The sequence below is a fragment of the Passer domesticus genome, chromosome 12, assembly GCF_036417665.1.
Source record: "Passer domesticus isolate bPasDom1 chromosome 12, bPasDom1.hap1, whole genome shotgun sequence".
In the NCBI taxonomy this organism is placed as follows: domain Eukaryota; kingdom Metazoa; phylum Chordata; class Aves; order Passeriformes; family Passeridae; genus Passer; species Passer domesticus.
In genome coordinates this window covers 6,455,241-6,482,527 of record NC_087485.1, presented here as the reverse complement: position 1 = coordinate 6,482,527, position 27,287 = coordinate 6,455,241, and the positions used below count along the sequence as shown (strand labels likewise).

The 27,287-nt window shown below is 43.9% G+C and overlaps 1 protein-coding gene across 3 annotated transcripts in view; it reads right to left on the bottom strand.

The window, feature by feature from the left end:
• Positions 1 to 27,287, bottom strand: part of RANBP10 (RAN binding protein 10) — a 65,974-nt gene that overhangs the window by 16,046 nt on the left and 22,641 nt on the right. For 2 of the 3 annotated variants that reach the window (XM_064387116.1, XM_064387115.1), the window contains exons 4-7: positions 13,733 to 13,900; positions 6,410 to 6,432; positions 2,270 to 2,454; positions 525 to 637 (exon numbers count right to left, since the gene is read on the bottom strand). In XM_064387116.1, the coding sequence (XP_064243186.1) occupies positions 525 to 637; positions 2,270 to 2,454; positions 6,410 to 6,432; positions 13,733 to 13,900 (489 nt within the window). Of the gene's footprint in view, positions 1 to 524; positions 638 to 2,269; positions 2,455 to 6,409; positions 6,433 to 13,732; positions 13,901 to 27,287 lie in introns of those variants that run through there. The other variant, XM_064387117.1, reaches the window with a different exon arrangement.

Genomic DNA, 27,287 nt, shown 5'->3' with positions numbered 1-27,287 from the left:
CACTTGGGAGCAAAGAGCAGCAACCAAAACAGACACAGAACACAAATTCTTCACCCAGTGAGAGCTTAACACATTGGCTGTGAATTTGAAAAGCCCTCAGCACGTCAAAGTTACCTGAAATCACAATGTGCAGAGGGACTGGAAGAGTCCTTAACTCGGAGCTGCAGTGAAACTAAATGGGTGTGTCAAATCCCTGTGCCCCGGCTAATGGACCTGCTGCAGCAGCCTGCAGTGAAGAGCTCACATCCAAAGGGATCTCTGGTGCACAATGATCTCAGCTCAGGGAAAGGCCCAGCAGAGCAGACAGGGACAAAAAGGAACAGGGCAGTTCTCCAGGCAAAGACGGCAGAGGGTGGAGAGCACACAGTGGTGATGGGAAAAGTGCTCCTAGCAGAGATTCCCAAGCTCTGCTCCAGGCCAGCAGAGAGCTGAGCACAGCTCTGTACTCCCATGGAGTGACTTCCACAGCACTCTGCAGAGTCCCAAAGGGAACTCACTTGAGGAGTGACACCCGAGAGACTTACTTTGTCTGTTCTTTATTGAGGTCTGTTCTTCCTGGATTGTGGTGTCTGTGACTCTGGCAAAGGCAGTTGCTGTTGAACAGTACCCATGATGAACCAAATATGACGAAACCATACTAGAAAAAAAATAAAATCCAAGGAGATGATGAGACACCAGTGAAACAGTCATCACACTGGAGCAAAAAGAAACCAACACAACAGATTTTGCAATTTCACAGAGAAACTCAGCTTGCTTAGGACATGACCAAGGCTCTACTTCTGGGTCTAAATTGTGTATATTTACAGGATAGGCACCTGGTCCTCTGCAAACAGGAGGGAGGCTCTAAATTCACTTTACAGAGTGGAAAAAAAATTAAGAATCTCAATGCATATACAGTATTTATTTATGACTGCTGTCCAAGGGTCACTTGTAAGGGCTCAATACTGTGCTACTGCCAGTGACATCCTATAGAGACATAAATCTGAACCTCAGAGAGGTTCACGGCTTTCAAGTATATCTAAAAAAGAAGAAAAGATTCTGGTCCTGAATTTCTTCCATCACTTATTTACCAGCAATTATATCTTTAGTAGTTCAATCTCCTTATGAATTCTGCACATTCACAGATACTTTAATCTGTGACTGTCAGCATTGACTTTAAAAACATTAACACTCTTCAAAGCTGTATTTTAAAAAAATCTTGGGGGAGGGAAGAGTATCACTGTCAGAAAACAAACACAACAGAACCACCTTTCTGAACAAACCATTTCTAACACATTTGTGCCTTCCCAGGACACAGTGACTCAGTGTTAATGCTCACTGGATTTTAACAAAATCTAAAACTCCAGCAACAGGATTTCAAAGCTTCTCATGATGAATGTCAAAACAGGCTTCTCATGATAAAGCTGGCATTGATCTGATCAAGTCACAGCTCAAAGCACACACTCAACTTGGCTACTTTCAGTACAATAAATTAGTATTTTATGAGTCAGCAATCATTCTTAGGCATAACATTGCAGGCAGGTGTGTAATTTTTGGAAGCTGTTTGAAATACAAGTGCTACTGCCCAAGGGCTCTATAGGAGGAGCTCCAGAGTGGTGACCCTGACAACCCCACTGTGCACATCAGAAGAAAAATTTCTGGAGAACACAAGGAACAAACAAAGGGATAAATTGGTCCCACTGAAGCAGAATCAACAGCTCTTGTTAAGGGAGGTCCTGGCTCTCTAACTTGGTCCCATTTTGGAAGGCAAATAACAGCATCAATAACACTCCTGACCTCTGACAACTCCTGCCAACTGTTCTCATCAAGTTCCACTCAATCCCTTTTGCAATGAGAAGTGCTTTCAATATTCATAAATTTATAAAATGCCATAACTGTGCATTCAGTTAGGTTTGGAAGCCTTTGGTTTAGGCTATTTCTTGCTCTTTCATTTCTGAATTCAGCTGGCTTACACACTGACTTTTCTCCTATATTAGGAGTTTTTATGGTATCTTCTCCTTCCTGCAGTTTATCACCCCAAAATGTATGTCCTTCCATTCCTACAAGCTTCCATGCAATCTCTGGCTGAAAACTTCTCCCATATTTTTTACATTAAAACCAGCTGCAATCTACACAGGAAAGACTCTTAAACAACAGACCAGAGTGTAAAACAATTCGACCAAAATGCACAGAGTGGCAATTTCTGCCATAAGAGAGCACAAATTAGCACTTAAGAAGTATTTAAAGCCTAACAAGAGGGAAGAAGCTGAACACCAAGGCAGTGACTTACTTCTGCAGCATGGCTTGCCACTCTCCCAGCCTGTCTCCGATGGGAAACCGCTTAATGGTGCTCTGGATCTTCGCCCTCCACTCCCTCATGTAGTCCTCAATGTCAAACACAAAGGGCTGCTGCCCAAAGTTGGCATCCACGATCTCCCCTGGAGTCTGGAGACCCACGGTAGGGTAGAGGTTTGACTGGGAAGGAAGAAAAACAAACCTGTATTAAACACAGCTGTCTCCTTCTGGTTCCAGACACGTGGTTTGGTAAAACCAAAAGCTGCTCTTTAAACTGAAATAAATATAATGGAATTGGAAGAGGCAACAGCCCTTTGGGTACTTCTCAAGGAATCCTGTGACCTATTGTGCATTTATGAAAAGTTATTGCTTCAAACCAGAACAATGGGTTCAATCCCCCAGCAGCCTGGCATCGAGGCCATGACTGCTGTCTGTGGATGGCACTTCTGGCTTAGTTTTCTACAATTTCTACCAAGCTTCAAGAGCCAGCAGATAATATAACAACAACAGCAATAATAATGGCAATTAATAACAATAACAGCAACAACAACAACAACAACAACAATAATAATAATAATAATAATAGTAGGTGCATCATCTCAATCAATGGATCTGTGTATTCCCTCCAGTTTCAATTCAATTCTTTTACTCCTTGGAAATTGTTATCTCAGTCTTGTACATCTCTGATGAAAAGGGTACATGTCTGATGAAAAGTGCATCTCTGATGAGAAATCTCTCTGCTTAGCAGCTGTTGGGAAGTACACAGGCAGACACAATCCCAGAGCCCAGAGACCCAGGAGATGCTTCTCCTGCCAAGTTCTTCAGGAACACCTTCCCCATGACATCTGGCCCACCTCTTGCCCTGATGTTGGTCACCAGTTACTCACAACCCCCCTTGTTCATCTTGACCTGGTTTCTAACCCCCCTGTCCCCCTGCACTCCTACAATCCCACCCCAGGCTCCTCTGGTTTTTTTTATTTCCCATTATTCCTTTCAACCTCCAGGCAGGCTAGACCTGATCCAGGCTTGTGTAAAGAAGAGTTGGGCCTGAGCAGTGCCAAAAAAAAAAAAAAAAAAAAGGAAACTCCCTCTTTTCCTCTGTGGGAATTCACTCCTATTTCAAGCAATTATTTTGGTTTTAACTTCAGCCTGTGCTAAGCCAAAATGTGTTTTTTCCTATCACTGTATTTTTGTACAAATGAAAACACCCTTTAGAGGAAACTGAAACAAGCCAAAGCAAGTATGTTTCAACATCTGTGTCTCTGGTTTTCAAATTAAAGTATCCATTTCAAATTCCTAATATTGTGAATTCTGCAAAATATTGCTTTCACCGTTTGCCTCTGAAAGGGGAATTTTGCAGCAAGCATTTCAAGGAAATTATTTCTAATTTGGCAATGTTTTGAAGGGTCAATTTAATTTGTTGTGTAATCTCACTGATATGCCAGCCCTAAAACTGAAGTTTAAAAATTTCAGAAGTAATGTGGTTTACTGTGTGTTACCAGTCAGCTTCAACACCCCAAGGAAAAACTCTCCCTTAAAGTCCCCCTGGAGGGGTGAGTAATGAGGAATGGACCAGAGCCAAAAAATCCACGTGGAGTTGCTCAAACCAGAGCACTTCAAGGGTCACTCAGGTACGTTTGCTGCTCCCACTCCTGTTTGCAGTTAAATTTTCAGAACTGCAGCTTTAGGAGGTGAAGAACACAGACTCTATAATGGATACTTTCTTTTCTTTACCTTATAATCAGTGGATATTGTGTTTGAGCCTGGAACAGAGAACTATAAAAAAACTAAACCTGCAAGTAATCAGCTTCATATTCTCTACTGCCTCAAGAATTCTACAATCTCTGACAATATTAATTATTTTAAATATTTTCAGTAAAAATATTTTCAATATTTTTTATCTTGGGTTTGGCATCCTCTTCTTTAGGAAAGGTGGTAACCTGAACTGTTTGAACAACCAATAATCCATGGGCCAAGGGAGTAAAAACAGCACATGGAATACATTGGTACCTGCAAGGGTGAAGGAAGAAGGCAGTAATCCAAGGGAAGGATATTGGAAAAGAGAATGCTGAAGTCAGGTCTAGGCACCCTTAGGAAGCTGCCAGCAGAGCAGCAGAGTGATTTAGCACATGCAGATCACTAGATCCACATGGAGGCATAAGTCTCACATCCACAGTTAAGGGGTAAAAAGACCCCATCAAGCTTCTTTCCTCCTCTTTTTAAAGAGAAATTATCTCATGAAGGATAATTCTCAATAGCAGGAGGCCTACAGGGCATCAGCTGTTCTCCTGGCTGGCCAGAAAAACAATGTTATGGATCAGCTGCTGCTGTGAAAGCCAGAAGGGGACTTCCCCAGAAAACAGCTCAGCAACCTGGCTGGTAAAGGTGCAGAGACCATTTACACACCATTTATCCACTGGAGATTCCACCACGGCATCTGTCAAAGACTACCCTGGCCAGAACGTCTCCCAGTTTCACACTAAACATCTCCTCTGCACAAGACACACAGACAGAGAAGGCTGAGATGCTGTGGGGATGATCTGAGCAGACCAGGAAACAGCAGGACAGGGAGATGCCAGGGGCTCAGGAGAGTTTTGAGTTCCATCTCAGTGGCACTGCAAGACCTCAGTGCAGCAAACACCCTTCTGTCTGCTCTGCCTCTCCAGCTGCTCATCCCCTGACAAAGCCTCAGCACAAGGAGAACAGCTTACACATGAACATGAAATGCCTGTGTCAGCTCACTGTGCACTCCAGGACCAACAGGATGCAAGTTAAGCCAGGCAGGACAGGGAAATTGAACCTGCCAAATCTGTGAAGCTGCACAGCAACACTTGAGCAGTAAATGACAAAGCAGTGTCCATGTGCTGGACAGCTATTTTTGACTGACAGGAGCCTAAATAGCCATTGTCTATCTCAACATGGAGACTGCTCCTGTTGCAGAAGGGGAAGCAGTCTAAAGAAATGAGAAGACAAAGTGGTGAAAAAGTTAGAAGGAATATGGTAAATCTCTACTACTAATGCAATCTATATCCAGAGGGAAAACAAACAGCACCAAAAACTAAGGGGTATATCAGAGAAGCATCTTCTTGCTGTGGATGCAAGGTTATCACAGTACCTCACTCCAAAAGGTTAATCTCCATGGAAAGGCAAACTGTTCTTGTACTTTAATAAATTGTACTTGGACCAAGTGAATGAACTGCTGTGGAACAACCCACATAAAGAATTTCTGGTTTAGAACACACTGCAATGTTACCAAGTTCAAAGACCCTGGGACAAAAAAAAAACCCCAAACACCCTGTACTGACAGCTGATGTGAAAAGGCCAATCAAATAACTGCAATATAAGTGCAGGCTGTAGTTGGGATATGGGAGAAATCTGCAAAGCCCTAAATCCCATTGGGAAGGTCAGCAGGGAGTGTTGGCCATTATTTCCCACAATACAAAAATTAGAGGAACAAGATAAATTTTTTGACAGTAAGTACAGAACAAAGCAAAGCAACCTTTCTTCCACACAACACTGAAGTCAGCCAAGAAAATGGATCACTTTGGAGGCCTAAAAAGTTACTAAAACTAAGAAATTTGTCAGAGGAAATTAATTTGGGGTATTTAAGTACAAAGACAAGAGTGCAACCTTAGGGACAAGAAGTCCTGTGTATGAGAGATGGATGCAGTGGATTGTTGGTGTATGCCTGACCTGGGTTTACCTTTTCTCACTGAACACATCCTCCTTGTCCAGGAACACCTGGGTCTAGAAAAGAGGGAACATTTTCCTGTGCTTTTGTGAGACCTGACTAGACATCAGTGTAACAATGCACATGTTCTCCTCCTCAGAGTCAAAGCTGCATTTGGAAGACCATGACCTGTAATGAAGTTTGCATCCTTGCTTTAATTCCAGGAGAAGGAGCAACGTATTCTTAGAGGTGGTGAGGGATGACAGGAGGCATGTGAGTAGCCCACAAACCCAGTCACAGGATTATGAAGTTTCAGAAAAAGGAGCATCCACATCATTCAGTAATGTGTGTTATCATGTTTTTTTTCAACAGGGCATCAAACAGAAAAAAAATCACACCCCCACACTCTTCCCCCTCCCTTCTGTTTGCATCCTTACTTAAAATACTGAAAATAGGTGTACTTACAGGGAGGTCTGTAAAGGCTATACCTGTGGGGGGAAAAATATTAGAATTAAAAAGACAAAGGATTTTTTTTCCCTGCTTGCCTACATCCTTAACATGCTATAAAACATTACTGCATTTCAAATCCCAGCTCTGACCCTGCATTTCACCACCTCATGTATTTAGAAGCAACTTCCCTCCCCAGTCCCCTCCTCTGCAAGGTTTTACATCTGGAGAAAGGTTCAGGAAAAAGCCTAAATGTTTTTTTCAACATCTCTCCTGAAAAAATTGATTTTCTAAAAGCAGCTCCTCTTTCCTTTGCTTCTCCCTTTGTTACTGGGAAGGAGTTAGTTTTCAAGACTCACTTTGGTGTTAGAAACAGAGTTATAGTATAAAATTGCTTCGGTTTAGGCTGTAACTGATTCTTCTTATCAGCCAGAGAAAGAGGAATGAATATTCAGCACTTGGCATTACAGCTGGGAGCACCTGAGAAACTCTGCAAAGAACAGCCTCATCCTCAACTCAGCTGACACAGCTCCAAACAGAAAAGATGGAAAAAAAGTGTATGGTTTCCCTTTTTATTTACATCTGGCATATCAGAAAAGAGGCATTTAAGCTGAGGCAGCCATTGCCTGGGATGGTTAACAGAGCTTTGGCTAGAGACAACACTCAGCACAGCCAGGCCAGCCCAGGCACAGCTCTGCATCTGTTCAGGTGCAGTTACTGCTCCAAGGGATGGGGCTCTCCTGCCAGGCTGGGATCCAGCAGCACAGGGAGATCCTGGGCACAGGAGCAGCCAGAGGCAGCAGCTCCAGCCCAGGCTTTGGGGCACCCTCAGCAGCAGCACAGGGGACACTGCTGCCAGCACCTCATCAGGCTTCCAGCTAACACTCCAGGAGTCAGTCTGGAAGCTGCAGTTATTTCCCATGTGTGTTCCCAAGAATGCTTTCCTGTCCCCAGCCAGAGGAAGGCTGGTACCCACACCAGGACACCCAGTTCTCACACACGTCCCACCTCTCCTCCTTCCCTTCTGCCTGGCACTGGAAGGAAGCAGAGAGAACACCACCCTCTGGTTTTAATTTTAGGACTATTTTAACCCAGAGCTGCAATGTAATGTTACCAGATCAGCCTGAAATGGTAATTTAAACCAGTTTCAGGAGTCAAGATAGGAAACAAGCAATTTCTGTTCAGAACAGCACAGATCTAAATCAAATGTTCGTAAATAAATCCTGAATATTTTACTAAATAAACAGCCAATAAAGACAAATTAGCATCATGGCAGATAGTCAGTATGGTTTAATGAACATCCTGGCAGTTTGGACCTTGTTTATTGAGCACCCTCTGTACAACCCAACCAAAGACTGTGCACACAGGTGATGTTGAACACATGGCTGAGGAAAACCTTCAGTAAGCATTTCTCTCACCTTGTCACTTTGCCCACATATTGCATCTCACTCAAACCTTTTTTTCACTTTGCAATTATTTTGCTCAGCTGGATGAAAGCTTGTTTTTCTACCCTTATGCCAGAATGAGGCCAATCTCCTTGAGCATGCTGGAGACTCCACTGGAGTCTTCCTCTGCCCCCAGCACCTCTCAGAGCCAAAGGTGGCCAGGCTCGTGTATTTGTGTGGCTGGAAGCTGCTTCCAGCACCTGGACGAGCACATGGCTTTTGAATGGACTGCAGGGTGGGTGGAAAATTGGCTGAACTGTCAGGATGGAAGCGTTGTCATCAGCAGCTCAAAGTCCAAGAGTTGTCCCTCAGGGATCAATGGCAGGGCCAACACAGTTCCCTGTCTTCACTGATGACCTGGACAATGGGATGAAGTGTGCTCCCAGCAGGCTCACAGGTGTCACCAAACAGGAGAGTGGACAATAGGCTGGAGGGCACAGTGCTATAGCTGGAGAAATGATCCAGCACAAGCTCAACAAAAGCAACCTAAGAGCCCTGCCACCAGGCTGTGATGCTCCCAGAAAACAGGACAGGATGAGGCTGAGTGGAGAGAAGGCAGATCTGCAGAAAAGATTCTGGGTCCTGCTGGGCAACAAGCAGAGCAGGAGCCAGTGGTGGGTCCTTGCAGCAAAGGACATCAACCACATCCTGAGTATTAGTGAGAGTGCAGGTTAAAGGATGGGATTTCTCCCCTCTTTTCCAACACTGGTTAGTCTACTCTTCAGTTGTGATGTTCACTTTAGGGCTCCCCAACACAGGACACAGTGAGACTGGAGTGAGTCCAGCAGAGGCCAGCACGACAAAGACAGGCTGAGGGAAAAGTCTCTGTTCAGTCTCAAAAACATTAGGGCAGACACCTATTGCTGCCTACAACTGTCATACAGGAGGGTATAAAAAAGGCTTTTCTCAGAGATGCAAGGTGGCAGGACACAGGAGGCAACACAGACAAGCTGCAACATGGGAAATTCTAATGAGAAAAATTCAGTATGAATTTTGGTCAAACACTGAATCAGGACCAGAAAAGCTCCCAGGTGATCTCCATTCTTGAACACACTAAAAACTTAATGAGTTTCTGATCTAACATGATCTAGTTTGGGCCTGCTTTCAGCAGTGTTGGATGCTTGACCTCCAGAGATCCCTCCCAGAGAAAATAATTCTGTGATTCTATAAATAAACTTATTACATTGCCTTTAAAATGAGACAAATGTATGTTTTCCACATTCTGTTATGTAACTCAGACTAATAAAATGCTTTATGCAGACAGCACTTGGTCTGTTGCACAGACATGTCTGCTTAGAGTTTCTGCATCTGCACTGCTACACATCTGCATTCAGGAAAGCCAATAGTAGAATGGGAAATAATCACAGCTTGAATGTGAAACTGTTTTCTTCCTCTGCAGCCCCTCCAAAGCCTGGATCCAGTTTAAAACCACAACCTTCTTAAACACCTAAGGACTGAGCAAATCAAGAGGTCAGGAAGCAAGAGCAAGTGTGTGAAGGGCAGTGACAAAGACATTAAATGAAGGTTCAGTGCTAGGGCACAGTGTGAATGACATTTTCACCTGCCAACCAAACAAAGGACTTCCACTTTCCATGACTGCACCTACACATGACCCCATGCACTGAATGTGTTTGTGGACCTTCCAGCCCATCTCTGCTCTCCACCCAGCACCAACCATCCTTTCTGCCTCATTTACAGAATTCAATTTGCACAAGACAATGTACATTGGTAATCAGCCACAGCACTGCACTGCCTGCACAGCAGGGAACTCCTGCAGCACCTGCTTAGGGAGCTGTGATCCAGGGAGTCCTCAAGCACTGCTGCTGGACTGCAATGAACAACTCCTTCAGCAGTGTGGGCATCCTAAAGAGCAGACCAGGAAATGCCAGCCCAGGAAAATACTTGAATACTTCTCCAATGTGCTGCTGAGGAGAAGCACTGTCAAACCCACACAGCTCCACATGCCCTTGGAAACAGATCCTCCAACCAGGCCATGGGGTAAAACTGCTCATAGAGAGACAAGGCTGTAGCCAAGCCTGGTATTTTCTGTTCATTTTGGTAGTGAATGAGGGTGGTGAGGCCCTGGCACAGGCTGTCCAGAGAAGCTGTGGCTGCCCCATCCCTGGAAGTGTCCAAGGCCAAGGTGGATGGGGCCCTGTGCAACCTGGTCTCGTGGAAGGTGTCTCTGCCCACAGCACAGGGGCTGGAATGACATGATCTTAAAGGTCCCTTCCAACCCAAACCACTCCAGGATTCTGTGGTTTTAAATCTGATTAATCTGAAGTCTTGTTTTGAACATCCCAATGCTCTTGCTGTCTGCAAACTTCACTTGAAGTTTTGGGGTCAAATGTATTAAATGTGGGACTGACACCTGCATGTTTCTCACAACAGGTTTCAGCATTACTCCTAATGTTCTTCCCAGTCTCTAAACTGGCTGCAGAATGGATATTTTACTTTTTAGGTTAACCTGGTCTTTCCAAAAGACTGCACTAGAACTCAAACTACGGGAAGTTTTCTATGCCAAGACTTCAGAGGGTTGCATGCTCTTTTTATAGCCCTGCTGCTCCATTTACCTTGGTCTGCTGTCAAAGTCTGAGATCTGAGACACTCCTACATTAGTCCCTGAGCAAACTCATCCACTTAAACCCAGAGACCTGCAGCAGTCACATTTCCTCCTCATGTCCTGGTCCAAGACTTCTGCTTAATGGCTGGTGCCCCAACACTTCTCCCTCTTTCTTTCCAAATTCACTCTCATCACACTTCTAGCCACATCTCACTATGTTTTCTACTGCCAGGACTCTGCTCAGAACTTGTCAAAAGTGTTTCATCAGCAGCCAGAAGACATTCAAGACATTTTCCAGAACAGAGAATTAAGACTACATACGATGTCAAACAGTTTTCATGTGACGTCTCCAAATAAAGTTCAAGACTTAGCTCCAACCAGAACATCCAGAATTTGTGATGGCCAAGAAAACAGTTCTTATACAGTGCTCCTGATGGATCTGATTAAATGAAAAAGTATGGAGACAATGGAAGATAATAGTTAAGCAACAGAAGAAATTGCAAGGAAAACAAAAGGGGGGTGTCTAATCAATAGATGAAAAGGAGAGGACTTAAATGGTGAAGAGTGAATTAGGAAGACAAAGCTACAGTAATTCCATCAAAAGAAAGACAAATTCAAACTCTGAAACCCTGCTCTCCAGCTAACTGGCCTCACAAAGGGGCTGATTAGCCTCATGAATATTCTTGGCATCTGCAGTAGGATTACACAATTACCTCATCTCCTAGGAGGAGACATACATGGCTTCCACAGCTTCATGTCAGGGAACACCTACAACAACACACATTCATCCCCTTCCTGGTAAACCCTGGGTTTACACAACACAGAATTGAGATTCTCAGGCTAGCACTAAATATCATGGAAGTTAAGACCTTCAAGGAGCTGCTTCTTTCAGGGAAGAAAGCATTCTGACTTCCAAACAAATCATTGCTCCTGCCTCCATTTGGTTCCTCTGCTGACCCCTGTCTCACCCCCTCCTCACACCTTTGCTCTGTGCCCACGAGGAGCTGTGTAGACCCTGGCCAAGGGGCTCCTCTCCTCAGCATTGCATTTAGCACTTCTCCTGGATGCTGTTATTTATCAGTGACACAAACAGACACTCCTGGCCCTTACCAACAGCCTCCTCAGAAGAGGTTTTCATTCTGCCTTTGTGAAAAGGCAATAAAATGTTCCTGCAGCTTTTGTGGGGTCACCCAGCAAGGCCTGAGGTCTGCTGCTCCCTTCTGCACTTCCACTCCTGTCTCCTCTAACCAAACCATCTCTCCTCTCTCTATCTATCTCAAAGAAAAGCTGCTACCCACAGGAGCCAGCTGTGAATGCTAAGGAACCTGTCCTTTTCTCAGACAGCTCATGTCTTGTACATCTGAAGAGCTCAAGAGGACACCCAGGGGACAGCAATGCTTATAGCTGATGTACTCTCTAAGCATGGGAACTTTGTTGTTACCTTTCCTGTTTCTTCCCAGTGGCATTGTTCACCACTGGGGTAGGCTGTTCCTCAAGAGGACATTCAATATCAGACTAGAAAAAGCTTTCCATCCAAAAAAGCCCCATCTTTGAAGGAAAAGGAACATTTCAGTTTAAGAAAGGAAGACTAGGTAACTTCTCTGCTGTAAAGAACTCTGAATGTCCCAAACCAAACAAATCTCTGAGCAAGGACACGAGGTAAAGAATCAGAGGGTGGTAATGACAAAAGGTAACTCAGAAGTTACTGAACTGGGCTCTTTATTTGGCTTCATCTGCCCAGACACCCAGGCACAACACAGTCCTGGGTACAGAACAGAGAAGGAGAAAGCAGCAACTTTTCAACTGATACAGATTATACTGTGGAGACTCTGGTCATTAAAAAGAAATTAAATATCAAATGAATAAACTTGTATTCATTAAATAGAAGATCTGGCCTCCTCCTGACTCTTACACCGCTGTTACGATGAAAAGTAACAGCACCATCAGGGTGAAAAACAGTGAGGCTGGAAAACCATCCACTTAAACAACAGAAAACATCCAGAGGAGCACAGCACAAACCACTACAGGGAAATACAGGCTAAAAATATAGGACAGCAACTAAAAGAGACATTTTGTGAAATTTTTTAAACTATTTCATTACCTCAGTTGCTCTTGTTTTATCTTGTCTCACTCCTAATCAAAAGCCCCTGCTCTACACCATCAGCTGTTGCTTTCAAGCCTCTACTTGTCCAACCAGCACTGGACTGACATGGGCAGCCTGAACAACCCCAGCTCCCCCAGCTTTCCTCCTAGGAGAGATGCTCCAAACCCTTCATCACCTTGGCAGCCCTTTGCTGGACTCTCTCCAGTAAGTCCATCTCTCTCTAATATGGGGGAGCCCAGTACTTTTCCCAAAAGCTCACCAGAAATTCTGTGTTCTCCAGGCACACACTGCACTCCAATCCCACTCCCTCCTTCAGCCCAGCCAATAACTCAAAACATCTTTGCTCTGTTAAGTGTTTTGAGCAGTGTGTGATATTTTCCTACCAATTTAATCTTGAATTCAATGAAGTAGAACTGACACAGAAAGGAGAAGCAAAGGAAAGGAGTGCTCATCCCTCCCTGCCAAATCAAATGAATCAAAGTACAAAAAGTGAGATGAACCTACAAAAATTTACTGCATATCTTTATGTGTTAAAAAACCAGAAAGACAAGAATTTATCTGGGGTGGAGAACATGTCATCCAAGGAAACAGTATTTTAGGGGAAAATGGCCAAAATTTTCTATTTTAGACAAATAAGATATGACAGATGCCTGGAAAACATCTGAGGTATTAATTTGGGCAAAAGTTTTTAGTCTTTAACTTTAAGACAGTTACTGAAACAAGTGTGGAATGAACCAAATTGTAGCTCAATGCTTAAGTCAGACCACTCTTATACTGAATTAATATCTGGCTTTGGGAATGCTCAGACCAACATGTTGAGGCTTTCAGATGGACAAATCCCTTCAAAAATGAAGACACCAGTACCCTGCCTTTGTAGGCAGTTGCACAACACACTAATTAAACTTCCCACTTCTTCCTTTCTTTCCCTCTTGTCCAGCCATTAGACATCTTATCCAACCTCCCACCCACTGTGCAGTAGCAAAGCAGAAGAAGCTGTGGTTGAAACTCTAATATATCAAAACAAACTGAGCAGCATGGAAACCATTTTACCTGCTGGAAGCATTTCTGTCTTGGAGCAAATTTACAACTGCTGACAGCTGCTGAGTGCTCTTTGCCATTTAAACCTCACTCACAGGTGTGGGACAAGAGTTACAATACAGCAAAAGATTAAACAGCAGCGAGAGCAGGGCTGGAGCACCCCTCTCCTGAGAACACCTTCCCTCACTTACCTAAACTGTGGCCATTTTTTGTGTAGAAGCAGGTATTGTTGATGAGGTTGACACAGCAGCCAATCACATCTCCAGTGGTGAAGGTGGGGCCGTAGGGCTGCCCTGTCCCCGAGGAACAGAAGGAGTGCCCATCGTCACCATGGTACCCATAAGAATGTTTATCCCATCCTGCAAAACACAACCAAAAGAACAGGACAGCAGTGAAGCCAGGTCAGCAGAACCACATGGAACTACCACAGCTCTCAGGACACCATTTTCTGTGGGAGTTTTCAAATTTGATTCCCATTCCTGATTCATCCCAATATTAATTTTCACATACCGGTAAATAGAAATAAATTAATGGTCTTTAATCAGAGCACATCATTTGCATTTCAACCTGTTTCTCTTTTATCTTGCCTGAGGTGAAACAATCTCCTTTTGTAAAACACTAGTGTTTCCCAAAACCAAAAAGCATTTAACAAAATAATTCTCAGTTGCAGCTTTGTCTGTAAGCACTGTCACAGGTGTACCAAACGGAGAGAGGCAATTTTTGCATCCTCAAATCTGTATTTCCCTTTCATGAGTTGATAAGGATTTCTATGGATATGGAAATAGAAATCTAAGGATTTCTATTTCTTTGTATCATTGGGATACAATATTTCCCATTCTGCAGACAGCTTAAAACACAACCCTCAAATGTCAAAGGGGAGTTCAATGCAAAGTGTTCAGTTCTAATATTAATATCTTTTATTTCTTCTGCCAGTAACATTGTGCTAAGGGTTACAGCTGCATCCTGCCCACTTGTTCTTTTTTATATATCCCAGTAATTTCATTTGGATCATTCTTTTGAATGGCATCAAAGCCACATCTCATAGAGAGACAGAGTTCTACCAGAAAGTGATACAACATTAAAAACAGACACCTGTGTTTTATGCGGATAAGGCTGGATCCTTAGGGAAGCAAAAGAAGGTGCTTTGGCTGTCTTCTGACCTTATACACCAAAGGGTGGTGCAGATTCTGTTAAATGTGGAGCAATGGCTCTGGCAAAGGGACTATGTAAAAAACACAGAGTCTGTGCAGGAAATGTACATCCTGCAATGAGGCACAAAAAGACTGAGCACCCTGAGAACTACGGAGCAGAGCCCTGCAAAGGTGGGCTGGAACACTTCTGTGAGCCAGGATTTTCCTCCAAAACCAACAACAACATGAAGGCACTAGAAATTCAGTCTTGTAAAATAGTGCCACAACACTGAGGCATCAGCACTCACATGCTCAGGGCTTCTCAGAAAAGCACAAAACAGTCAGTGCATGTCCAAGGCCACACTTACTGTACCACACCAAATAAATGCCAGTGGGAAAGTCAGGGAATGAAGCAAGACAAACATGCCACAGTCCAAGATTTTGGACCTCAGAGCAAACTTTGGGAGTGAAAGCCATGAAGGACTCCCAGCAAATTCTGCTCTAGAAATGGTGAGTAATTTCCTTTATTTAGTCCCACACATCCAACAGGAACAGACTGAGATGTCCCAAGAGTCAGCTCCGTCTTCCCTCGGATCAGCTCCAAACAAGCTGCTGACAGTAGCACCAGTCCTGTTTCAAATCTTCATGAAAGACAGGGACAACAGCACAGGCAGCACCCTCAGCAAGTGCAAAAACGATGCCAAACTGACTTGCCAAAACAAAGGAGGAAGTGATAGGGGCTCTAGAGTTTATTGTCAAACTTTCACTGCTAAGACTCCATCCAGTAAAAATATCATTGAAATATTTTTGAGTTTTTAAAACTGTGGCTCCTTTCCACTATCCCTTTTATTTGCTCTGTTGCCATCATGGATCTACTATTTTAGTCTCCCCAAAACCAGACCTGTTACATGAGTGTCAATGCAGACCTTCTCTAATGGAGCTGCTGGGAAGTTATAATTCAGATGATAACTGAAATCAATTTATCTCTTAAAGTACTAATAATATAGTCTAAATACAAACTTCTAGATCTTCTGCATACAAAATATTCCTGGCATTACAAAGCACCTACCAAGAACTTGTCATCAGTTGCATCTAAGCAGTGAAGTGCTTACACATCATGTACTGGGTAAGGCTCCCATAAGAAATACAACAGCATGTCCAGCCATGAGGATGAGCTCACTAAATGCTTGTGCAGACATTACTGGTTCTGCAGTGTGAGAAATAAAGGCTTCATTACCTACAGATACTACTGAAAAAACCCCTCCTCCTGCTCCTTTATGACTTGAGCTTCACAGTGTCAGTTCTTGCTGTAGCACCAACGGTGGTGGGGAACCCCAGAGAAAAGTGACTGAATAAAGACCTTGAAGACAACGACAAATGTGGCACATACAGCAACAATGCCTGGAAACAGCTTGTTTTGAATCTTATTCTCCCCACAAAACACTAACATAACCACTTAAGGAAACTTGCTCACCCAGCACTTTGATGATGTTACGTACAGTTTACTTTTTCAACTCAAATATTGTGTAGCGCTGAACTTGGACCTGGCACCACACTAGGGGCTTTAAATCTACACTGTCAGCCTTATCACATCACCATGGTCATCTTAAACAACAAGCCAGAGTTGTTTGGGTGAACTTACTGTACTCACTGTAAACATGAGCTGAGTGGCATTAATCATATGCCTAACCTTAAGTTATTTATTAATAAAAAACAGATGCCTATTCCTAAAAGTCTGCCCAAAATAAACATGAGGGCAGTGGCACATGGGTAATTCCAGCACTGACCAGTTTCAGCCAGCCTTCTGAAATTTCCTAATAATCTGAATTAAAAACAAGAATCAGCAGTTCTAGTACTTCTAGGTCAAAGTTTTCGGGGCCTGTTGGTTTAAATAGTGTATCCATATTGAAAGCATTTTGCATTATCCTGGATTACCAGCAGAGTGGGGAGCAACTCATCACATGCATTTTGAAAACACAGTCTCCAACCTTTCTCAAAACACTTCCTGAAAACTTGGGCTTTTCCTGCATCATTAACAATTTGCTATCGCCACCTAGGAATGGGCCCAGCATATTACAACCTCCTCTGGGACTCCCACGACTCCCTTTGAGCCTCCAGTGACTCAACAGCTCCTTCCTCTACAAAATCCAGCAGAGTTTTAATAAATACTGCATCAGAACTTCCTGAAATCCCTCCCCACAGCTGCATCTGCAAATTCTCTGGACAGTTTAACCTCTGTGCCACTTGCACTCAAGTACTGCAGAAGTCACTGTTGTGACCTGGAAGGCAGAGATGAGGTGACACCCACATGCTCTTACAATGGCTGTCCCTGTGGGATAGGGGATCAGCCTGGACAAGGATGGTCTTCAAGAAGTGAGACAGCAGAAGTACAGGATGTGCACGTATCACACCCTGACTGAACAGCATTACCACTCTCCAACCACCTGCAAGCACAGACAGATGGAGATTCTGTTCACTCAGTACTCCTGAAAGAATTTTGTTTCCATTAAATTGTTCAGTCCTCTGTTAAGAACATATAAACACTCGTATCATTCACTGTGTCCTGCAAGAAGGAGTTTGACAGAGTATCTGCAATCATTGAAAATGTGCCTCCTACTACTTGGATATATCCCATAGTTCTTGCATGAGAGAGGATGACAAATCCTCAAAAAGAGGATTTGGTGTCTTCATAGGATACATCAGTATGCAGACCTCTGCAAAATCCTCATAATCATCCCTTTTCCAGGCTGATCACTCCCAACTTATTTAGCTACTTCTTGCTTTTCTGACCACCATCATCTGAACCTTCTCTGGATTTAGTGTCACTTGTGAGAATGGAGATGAAGGTGCCCCATGGAGAAGGGAAGCAGGCTGCAGTTGTTCTCTGCACTGCTCCCAAGCCCTCTACATGTTAATCCTAGCATTTTCCCTTCATTGTCCTTTTTACCACTGACCTGATGTTTCCATGAAGTCACTGTCATCACTCCAAAATGCATCACTGCTCTTGTGACAATGCTCCCTTTGCACAGATTCTCATGTGCATCTCCCACAGCTCCCCTCACCACCTCCAGCCTCACAATCCCCAGGAGCTCCAGCAGCCCCTCCCAGGACAGAGAGGGGCAGGCAGTTGCTCCTAAGAAAACCCAGGGAGAACCCACTCACTGACAGTTTGTGACTGGTAGCTCATTCCAACAAGGCTGTTCAAGGAACATCCATTCTGGTCTCTTGGTCACAGCCATGTCTAGAGCAATGGACACTCAGCACCTACATGCAGTTGTGACCAAGTCTAAAAACTCTCAAGTGCAAGTGCAGATTCCTCTCAAATTTCAGAAATCTGGACCAAATTGGAGAATGTGCTTGTTCTTATAAAACACAGGCCACGGACTCCTGATGGACTATACACTGCAGGCTGAAATCAAATGGCTGCAGGGTCCAATTTACAGTTCTTTCCTTTTTTCCTTTCCCTTCCCCATCCTCTCTTCAAAAGCACAAAATCATTTGAAATAGGGGAGACAGCAGAGAACAGAAAGGATCTGGCCACCTGGCCCATATGGCAAAGCAGAACCTCAAGCAGGTCCTGACTCTAAGACTGGTCTCAATACAGCTCATTTTGAAGACAGCACTTTGAACATGCAAACATAGAATCACAACCACTACAGGCAGGACTTCAGCAGCTACTGAACAAAAAGAGGTTAAATTTACATCCCTTTGAATTGAACCCTTCAACACCCAAACCCAAAATATACGTGTGTGTATATATATATACTAACAAGATGCAGAATAGCTCAGATTGTGCAATCAAAGAACGGGAAGAAAGAAAAACAAAACCCATGAGTAGGGCTTGGGAGGACATTTTTGTATGTTCAACACCAAACTGAAGCTCTGTTTGGCCTGCTAACAAGAAAAAGTTGATATGCTGACCTTCTTGGCAGACTACCTTGATCCCAACACATAGGGGAAAAAAATGAACAGCGAGTTCCATTGCTGCTGCTTGATAAACAGGTCAGAATTATGCAATGCCAGACACGTGGCAGAAAGGACTTGAGTTACTTCAGGACACAGTTACAGGACACAATGATAAACACTCACTCTTAAGCAAGCACTAGAGTTAGATGTAGTGTGCTACTACTGTCCCTGACTGTCCTATATCTGTCCCTGTTCAATCCCAGCTTTCCCACTCAACATCACCCTTGCTTTACTCTTGACTCTTTGGTCAGATCTTGACTTCTGTACCTGAGATCAGACTGCCTCAAAAAGCAGCAAGTGGGAAGTGGCTCTGTTGAGCTGGGTGACCATTTACATCTCAGCACCAGGGAAATAATATGGTGATTTAGCTCTCTGCTTCAAGAGCCCCAGCAATGAACACAGAACTTCTGGTAAGCTTTGGGCAAAACTGGCATCACACACCTAGGTAAACCAGGACCTGGACAAGCTGCTCAACCTTGAAAGTGTGAAGCATCAGGTGGAGAAATGGATGGATGGATGGATGGATGGATGGATGGATGGATGGATGGATGGATGGATGGATGGATGGATGGATGGATGGATGGAAGTTACCAAGGGCAGTATTTTCACCATGCCTTTTCTGGCCTGATGCTTTGTTCACACAGGGTGGAGGAGAAAGCCAAGTGATGACATCCCCCAGTGCATCAAGGTTCAAACATGTCAAACTTGCCACTGGGCACAAGGGAACAGGAAAACCAACACGCACAGGGATCTGTACTGAGATCCCCTCTGATGACATGCCAAAGACTGACACTCAAGGCCCAGTGATCATGGAAAATATACCTTTCCAGTGAGTTATAGCCAGACACGTCAGACTCTTCCTGCTCTGCACTTGTTGGGCTAAAGATTTTGGCAGACAGATGAACTTTATGACTGACACATGGACCATTCCCTGCCCATGAACATTCCAAGGAGAAACACATTCTACTGCAACTCAGCTCAAGCATTCAGTGGGTGCAGGAGCTGCTGCAAAGGGCAGGGCCTTGCTGACCCCACATTCAGTGGCAACCTCCCTGCAGTCAGGGACACCTGGGGCATCTGAAGCTGTAAGGAATGGTGCAGTATGTTTGGGCATATGAAGGGCAGATGGAAGTTCCTCAGAAAGAATCTGAAGATTTGTAAACAGGGATGGTCTCTGTTGTATCATGACTAATGGGAGAGTTTGAGACTTATTCTTCAGGACAGACCTCAGTGACCACTCTAGCCTTTCCAAAGTTTCTCTCTTTCATATTTTGGAACACTTTTCATTTTTTTGCCCTCTCTGTTCTTGTCCAGTATTTTGCCTGTGGCATTCCTCTTCCCATTCCCCTGGCCAGCAATCCTAACTTCCCACAGCTGCCCATGCCAGGGCAAGTGGTGTGCAAACACTAGCTGCAAAGGGACAAGAACTTGTGTCAACACACTGAAATAACAAAACAAACAAAATTATTTTATAAGATTTATTGAATCCAAAGTCTAGCAGAAACAGATGTACAAACTCTGCTTGTCCAGTGCTTGGGGAATGGGATGTGGAGGGTGGAGGCAGCAGCAGAGCCCAGAGCTGCTGCTGGCCCAGCTGGAGGCAGGGCCTTCTCCATGCATTGTGCTGAGCAGGCTGCTATTGCTCAGCCAGCTATGGGGCTTGGGCAGCAGCAGAGCATGAGGTCAGGGGAGAGGAAGGTATATTCACCAGAGGCTGAACAGATGGAATCTGGTGCACAGAGAAGTTGGATGCTGCTTTTAAATCGTCCTGGGCTGAACAGTCCCAGGCAGGGACAGGACAACCATAAACCTGGGACAGGAACCAGTGCCACAGGAGAAGCAGAACCACCCTCTGTTGATGACTCCATCTTCCAGTGGATGGGCTCTGCAAGTGGATGTGCCTCTGGTGTACATCAGTCCAGAACAGTGAACACAGGCCTTTACCCCTAGCAAAAGGAAGGCTCAGAAGCTCTGGTGCTCCTACAGCCTCAGAAATCAAATGCCTGGTCATGAGAAGTCTGTAAATACCTGGCCATGAGAAAATGCTGCCCCAAGAAGGATCTGAGATGCTGGAGCATCTCAGCTGTCACTCAGTTCTATAGCATTTATGCCAAGCCCTATGAAGCTGCATACACATCACATGTTTTGGTGAGAGCAGGGTGGTTGCTTTGCTTTCCTTTATTCAATCATGCTTTAGAATCAAATCAGCTATTAGTGCTGCAACACATCTTTCTGTTCCCATAATGAGCCTACAAAAACAGCTGCTCAGTGGCCACAGCAAGCTCTGTTACAGAACTGGGGATGTGGGCATAGGGGAGGCACGGCCCTGGCATGGAACAACTGTCTAGGTACAGTCACAACACCAACTGCAGGACAGGAATAGGACCAGGGAACAGCGTGCTCAACACATTACAGCATCTCCCTGGCAGAACTTCAAGGGCCTGGACATCTGCCCAGAACATGTCAAGGGTAAAAAAAAAAAAATCAAACCAAAACTCACTTGCCCAGGGATATGAAGAAGCCCTAGCTAGAATCATCCCCAACTTTTCTTGCTTGCAACAGCTTCTATTTCTTCCACAAGGTGCCAAAAAGACTGAATGCAATAGAAAGCTAAACCTTGCACTACAGGACCAATGCTTGTACAGAGAATAAAACCACCCTACCCCACAAAGCACAAACTTCCCTAAGTAGGGGCTGGATGGGTTCAGGTCCATGAGCTTTGCAGTGTCCCACTGCATCCTGCACAATGCAGCACAGCAGCACACACACCCCAGTGAGGCACTGCTGCTCACGGCCTCCCCCTCACCCCAGGTCCCAGCAGATGAAGCAGAGTCAGTTTGGCCCCTGCACAGACACAGCAGATGATGCTCATCACAGAGAGCAGGACTCTTGGCAGGCCTGGCTGCAGCCTCGCTCAGAAGCTAGTCCATGTTTTTTAATAACGTACTTGCAACTGCAAAAGAGACAAAACTCAGTCCAAATCCTCACAGCAAGACTTATGTGTGGCAAGAATCCAAAGGAGAGGGAAAAAAAGAAAAAAAAAAGGAATCACAACATCTCTCTCACATTAACAGAGCGCAGGAAGAAAAGGACACAGTGACCCAAAAATCAGTATGACTCAAGAGTCTGGGAGATTGAGCAGAACGTGGGTGCTAACAGGCATTGCCTGATCCACCATGGAGACAACAAGTAGAGAAGCACTGTACAATTCAATTTTTCACAATATTGATCTGGCACAGTGATTTTTAGACCAGATCAGCAAGTCCTACCATTAACAACCACTGCATGTTAACTAGCCTTCAAAAAAACATCAAACCACAGTCTACACCATTATATAACATAGCACTACCCACTGACTCATAAAGAAAAAAACAAAACCAGAAGGCTCTGGACAGCTGCAATACAAGCAATACCTTTTCAACAGGAAAGGTCTGTTCCACCAGCCCCAGAAATTTGTAAGGAGTCCATTTCACTGTTACTTAGCATGCACCTCACTACAGAACAGAGTAATCAAGATAAAAATCATACTGCCTTAAATGAATAAAGATGGCAAGTCCTCCTAACTTACAAGCTTGATGGGTCCATCTTCTGCCAGAGTCAGAACATGATCTGGGTTTCCCTACACCAGAGAGGTCAAGATGTGCTAGAAGCCATTTAGAGCCCTGTGAAGACCACAGCCACAGAACAGCTGTTTTTGTATACAAAGGAAAAGCTCTCCAGCACGATCAGGTCACCACTGCACTATTATATCCACCATATTCCCTGGCACACCACAGTGGAAGGGGTGGGACACAGGGCAGGGGTACAGGGATGGGGAAAAAGAGTCAGAGGAGGAGCATTTCCATTCATTTAGTGGAAGGGGTAAGGAACAACAATCAAAAGCTTATCACATACACAGGCTTGTTCAAATCTCATCATACTAAATAATTCACATGTTCATTTATGGGCCGACTTTTCAACCTTCAGCTGAGGGGCAAGAACACCTTTATAAAATATTAAGACACTTCCAGCAAAGTCTTGCAAGGTAATGGGCAAGAGTAATTTTACAGAGACATCAAGGCAGGACAGTTTAGTGACTCAGCCAAAAGAAATGTTAGAGATCATTGCAGAATGCAGGGGGTTCACATCCAGTTACCATTAAAAACAATCCCTAAAATGGTATATATAATGAGCTAAGAAAATTACAAACAAAAACCCACTTATCTCAACACAAGACCTTATGAAGAGAGAAGTCTTCCAGAAGAAGCACACCTCATGATGCTGAGAAGTTGCAACAAGAACTTCTAGATTCTAAACTGAGGTTTCTTAAATACTTTCCATATTAATCAAGGTGAAGCAACAGGGTTTTCTGAAGAGGATCATATTTATCCATCAGTGGAAACAGCTGTTACCCAGTAGTTTGAGTTGTAGTGAAACTGAGCTTTGTGTTGATGCCACCTTTTATCCAAAAGGCTCTGATAATAGGCACAGCCACATTAAAGAATTAGCTTTAATCTGAAAAACAAGCAGTTCTGTGATTACAGCTTGTGTTGACAGCTAAACTGCTGTCTCTGAAGTGCCAGTCAACTCTCAGCTGTCACTAAGATATCTGGATTTTCCATAATCTGTGCTAAAGCTGGAGGTGCAACCCGTGGAACTGGTGAAGGCCAAACCCCAAACCCCACTGTGCAATGGCATCTCTGCTCTGCTTTCACTTGGCACACAACCAACACAACCTGCTGGGTGACAGAGAACCGATGCAAAGGCAGGAGCTCCAGCACACCATATCACACATCTCTGGGAACATGGTGCATGAGGACAGGGCACAGAACCTCTGCAGAGGCCAGCCCAGCTCTGAAAGAGACACAGCACAGAAATCAGGGCACGGAAAAGTGCAGGACTGCACTAAGAATCACATACCCACACTGATGCCTGAGCACTTAATGGACAGTGGGAACACTTTCTTTGGTTATTTTCCAAGGCCAGGATTACTGTCTTGAAATACTGATTGATGGTTTTGTTCAACTTTAATGGAAAAGCACTTGCCCAACTACTTCTGGGTGAGGCACAGCTCTGAGAGCTCAGCTGGAGCCTCAGCTGGAGTCTGTGTGCCCAATGCCAGTCTAACTGAACAAACCAAAAAAAAAGGAAGGAAAGAAACCCAACACTTCCCTATAAACCCAACCAAATGGGCAGCAGTTTTTCTGGCTGCAGGCAGGACAATCATTACAATCAATACGAGCAAACATGTCAGTCAGAAAGGGAAAAAGGCAGGAACTTTTACTTTATACAGTCCTAGTTTTCATATACATAGCCATAACTAAAACATGATATTAAATTTAACCTTAATTCCAAAGGCAATTCATCCCAATTCTGTGGTCCAGGAGCTGGTTTAGTTACTCTCCAGCTCTGAACACACCTGGTAGCATCAGATCTGTCCTCATTTGGGCACTTGATCACTCTGGTGTCACCCCTCAGCACGTACCAGGAAGGAAACAACACACGTGTACCAGGAAGGAAATAACACGTATGTACCAGGAAGGAAACAACACACGTGTACCAGGAAGGAAATAACACATCTGTACCAGGAAGGAAACAACACATGTGTACCAGGAAGGAAATAACACATGTGTACCAGGAAGGAAATAACACGTGTGTACCAGGAAGGAAATAACACGTGTGTACCAGGAAGGAAATAACACGTGTGTACCAGGAAGGAAACAACACGTGTGTACCAGGAAGGAAACAACACACGTGTACCAGGAAGGAAACAACACACGTGTACCAGGAAGGAAACAACACACGTGTACCAGGAAGGAAACAACACACGTGTACCAGGAAGGAAACAACACACGTGTACCAGGAAGGAAACAACACACGTGTACCAGGAAGGAAACAACACGTGTGTACCAGGAAGGAAACAACACACGTGTCCAACCCCCCCGTGCCACAGCAGCTCAGCCCGTATCAGCCCTGAGCACGAGGCTCCTGTCCCAAAACACACCCACCCACCCAAGCTGTGGCCAGCTCTGGCCATGATAAGCTCTGCAGGGCCAACACCCCAAACACGCAGCTGTGGGGAGGGAGCTTCTGTCACACAGCACATTAGTGACTCCTGAAAGGCTGAAGAATGGGAAAGAAAGAACTCCCAGGTGTTCTAAGGGACAAAGATGGGATGTGGATGAATGCACAGCACAGGCAACAAATCTGTTTCAGTATTCAAGCTGGAATTTTCATACAAGTTCAGGTGAACTCAGCACATAAACTGAAAAAATGATTGAAAACAGAGAAAGCTGACATGGGATGAGAAGACAACTGAGCAGTTCAGTGGAACTGAGCTGAAGCTGACGTGCAGTGGACAAGTCAACCATGAATGACAAAGATTCCCAAAGACACAAAAAATTAATTTTTAAAAATAAAGATCATATAATTTCAAGAACTCTAAAATTTTAAATTTTAAAAATTATGCGGTTTAAAATTTGAATTTTAGTAGGTGTTCAGCTGATCTGCAGAGAGTAGAAGCAGGAAGAGAAAAGATGAGTGGGTTAAGCAATCTCAGAGGAACTCAGATTTTTCAACATATGATGCAGCAGGGCAGCCATTAAAATATACATAGAACACATGTACACACAGAATTTAGAGTGAAGATGAAAAAAGAAACAATATAATGAGTTGTGTACACCCAGGATAAACAAAAAATTAAGTGCTCCTCAGATTACTTTCCTATAATGGCATTTTACATACACTGAACACAAGATTGATTCCATACGGGGAAAAAAAAATCTTAACACTAAAAATATGTGATCTTAAGTTCAAAGGAAATCCTGATTTATTACAAGAAGCCCAAATTTCTTATTAATTTCTTTAGTATGACCTTAATTTTGACTTAAATTAAAAAAAAATAAATAAAAGCTATTTTGAAAATAGCAGATGGTGCAGTACAGTAAGAGCAGATTCAACAAAGAAACAACCAGCTTAAACCAGTCTCAGGACACTTCCTCCCATATGAGAATTTTTAATTTTTTTTTTCAAATGGGGCTGTGTAGGCTTTATTGTTTAGCCTTGTGTTTTGGACTGAACTCTTATTAGTGGCTGGATTGCACTAACTGTGATTCTGGAGTGCCTCTTGCAGTGTAGTTTAAAGAAACAGGGGTAGCACAACCAAAGATGTAAATAAAACTACAGGCATTGGTGACAACCAGGAGATTCACTTACATAAATAAACCCCTTCTCCAGAAATAAGAGACTCATATAGGTAAATCCAAAGGGCTCTGACTTTCAAAGGCCAGAAATCTCAAATCTGCTGTAAAATCTTTTCTTGGCAGCGTATGTTTTTTGTCCACCACTGCTCTATGCACCACAATCATCTTCACCCACCCACATGAGCTCTCGTGTGGTGAGGTTATTTTTCTAAAAATCCATTCTGCACAAATGGATTCAATAATTCCAGAGCTGAGCCATCACACTGACCCACTTTGCTCTCTTCTCTTCCACTCTGCAGTGCTAAAACCTGCCATTTCTAAACACGCTGATGACCTCTTAGGAGGTACAAATTATGCTTTCAGGTAAAAACATAGTTAAGCCAGCAAAAAGGCTACCCAAGTGAAGTTTCAGGAGAAGTTCTCAGCCTAAATAAAAGTTCAGGGTGACAAGCCAGCCAAGTTAGCTTCAGCCCACGATGGCTGGAAAGATGCCCCTTTGTAAAAATGTCTCCATGACAAGGATAAGTGTTAACTGGGGGGAAATTTAATTGAGGTTTTCAACACATATCTCTATCAAAAGCAACCTCTGACCACTGTTAACCACGTGATTCAGGAGAATAAGGTTTCCCAAAGGAGCTGTTTCAACCTGCATTAGCTGTGTGATGAACCAGGCAAGTGGGCAGACCCAAGTTAATAACAAGCCCAGAATGAAGCAGTGCCCCCCACCCATCATTATTAACCCAATTACGTGAGCCATTTCACATGCAGCCCCACAAACTGGTTTGATAGGATAAATTAGAGGCTACCAGAGGCACAAGCAATTTTGTGGACAGGAACTGGCACAGCCAGCTGAAGGACTCACTGCATGTGGAACCAACACCTGTCCAGGGCTTTGCTGTGACACCCTGTGGAAATCCCACGTGCCCTTCTGGAAAACTGTTTTTAAGGATAGTTCTGAAAGAGCTCTGCAGCAGGACAAAAAACATAAGGTACTACAAGCCAGAGCCTCATCAGCTGCATAAATAAACAAACTTAACAGAAATGACTTCTAAAGACAGAAAATCAAGCAGTGTGTCCAAGCTGCTGATGCAGCCAAGAGGCTCTGAAAGCAGATTGATTCACTGTTTGTTTGCCACATACTGCTCGTGTATTTAACCCCATACTTCAGGGCTTTTGCTGGTTGCTGCAGAAGACAAAAGCCTTCTTTCCCCAGGTAACCATGTAGCTTCTTCCCCTCCCATTTCTGCTGAAGCCATAAGAATTGTGAAAGCTTGGCAAGGATTTTCCTTTGCCCTTGTTTGCAAGATGGGATAAGAGCCACTTCCTGAACTTGCTCTGAATTTTAATGTTTTCTTTTACTATAAAAAGAAAGATACTGGTGCTTGTGATACATCCAGTGACTAAATGTTCAGAAAATGTCTACAAAAGTTATCATAAATCAAGAAAATCTGACAAAGAGGGAAGGGTGA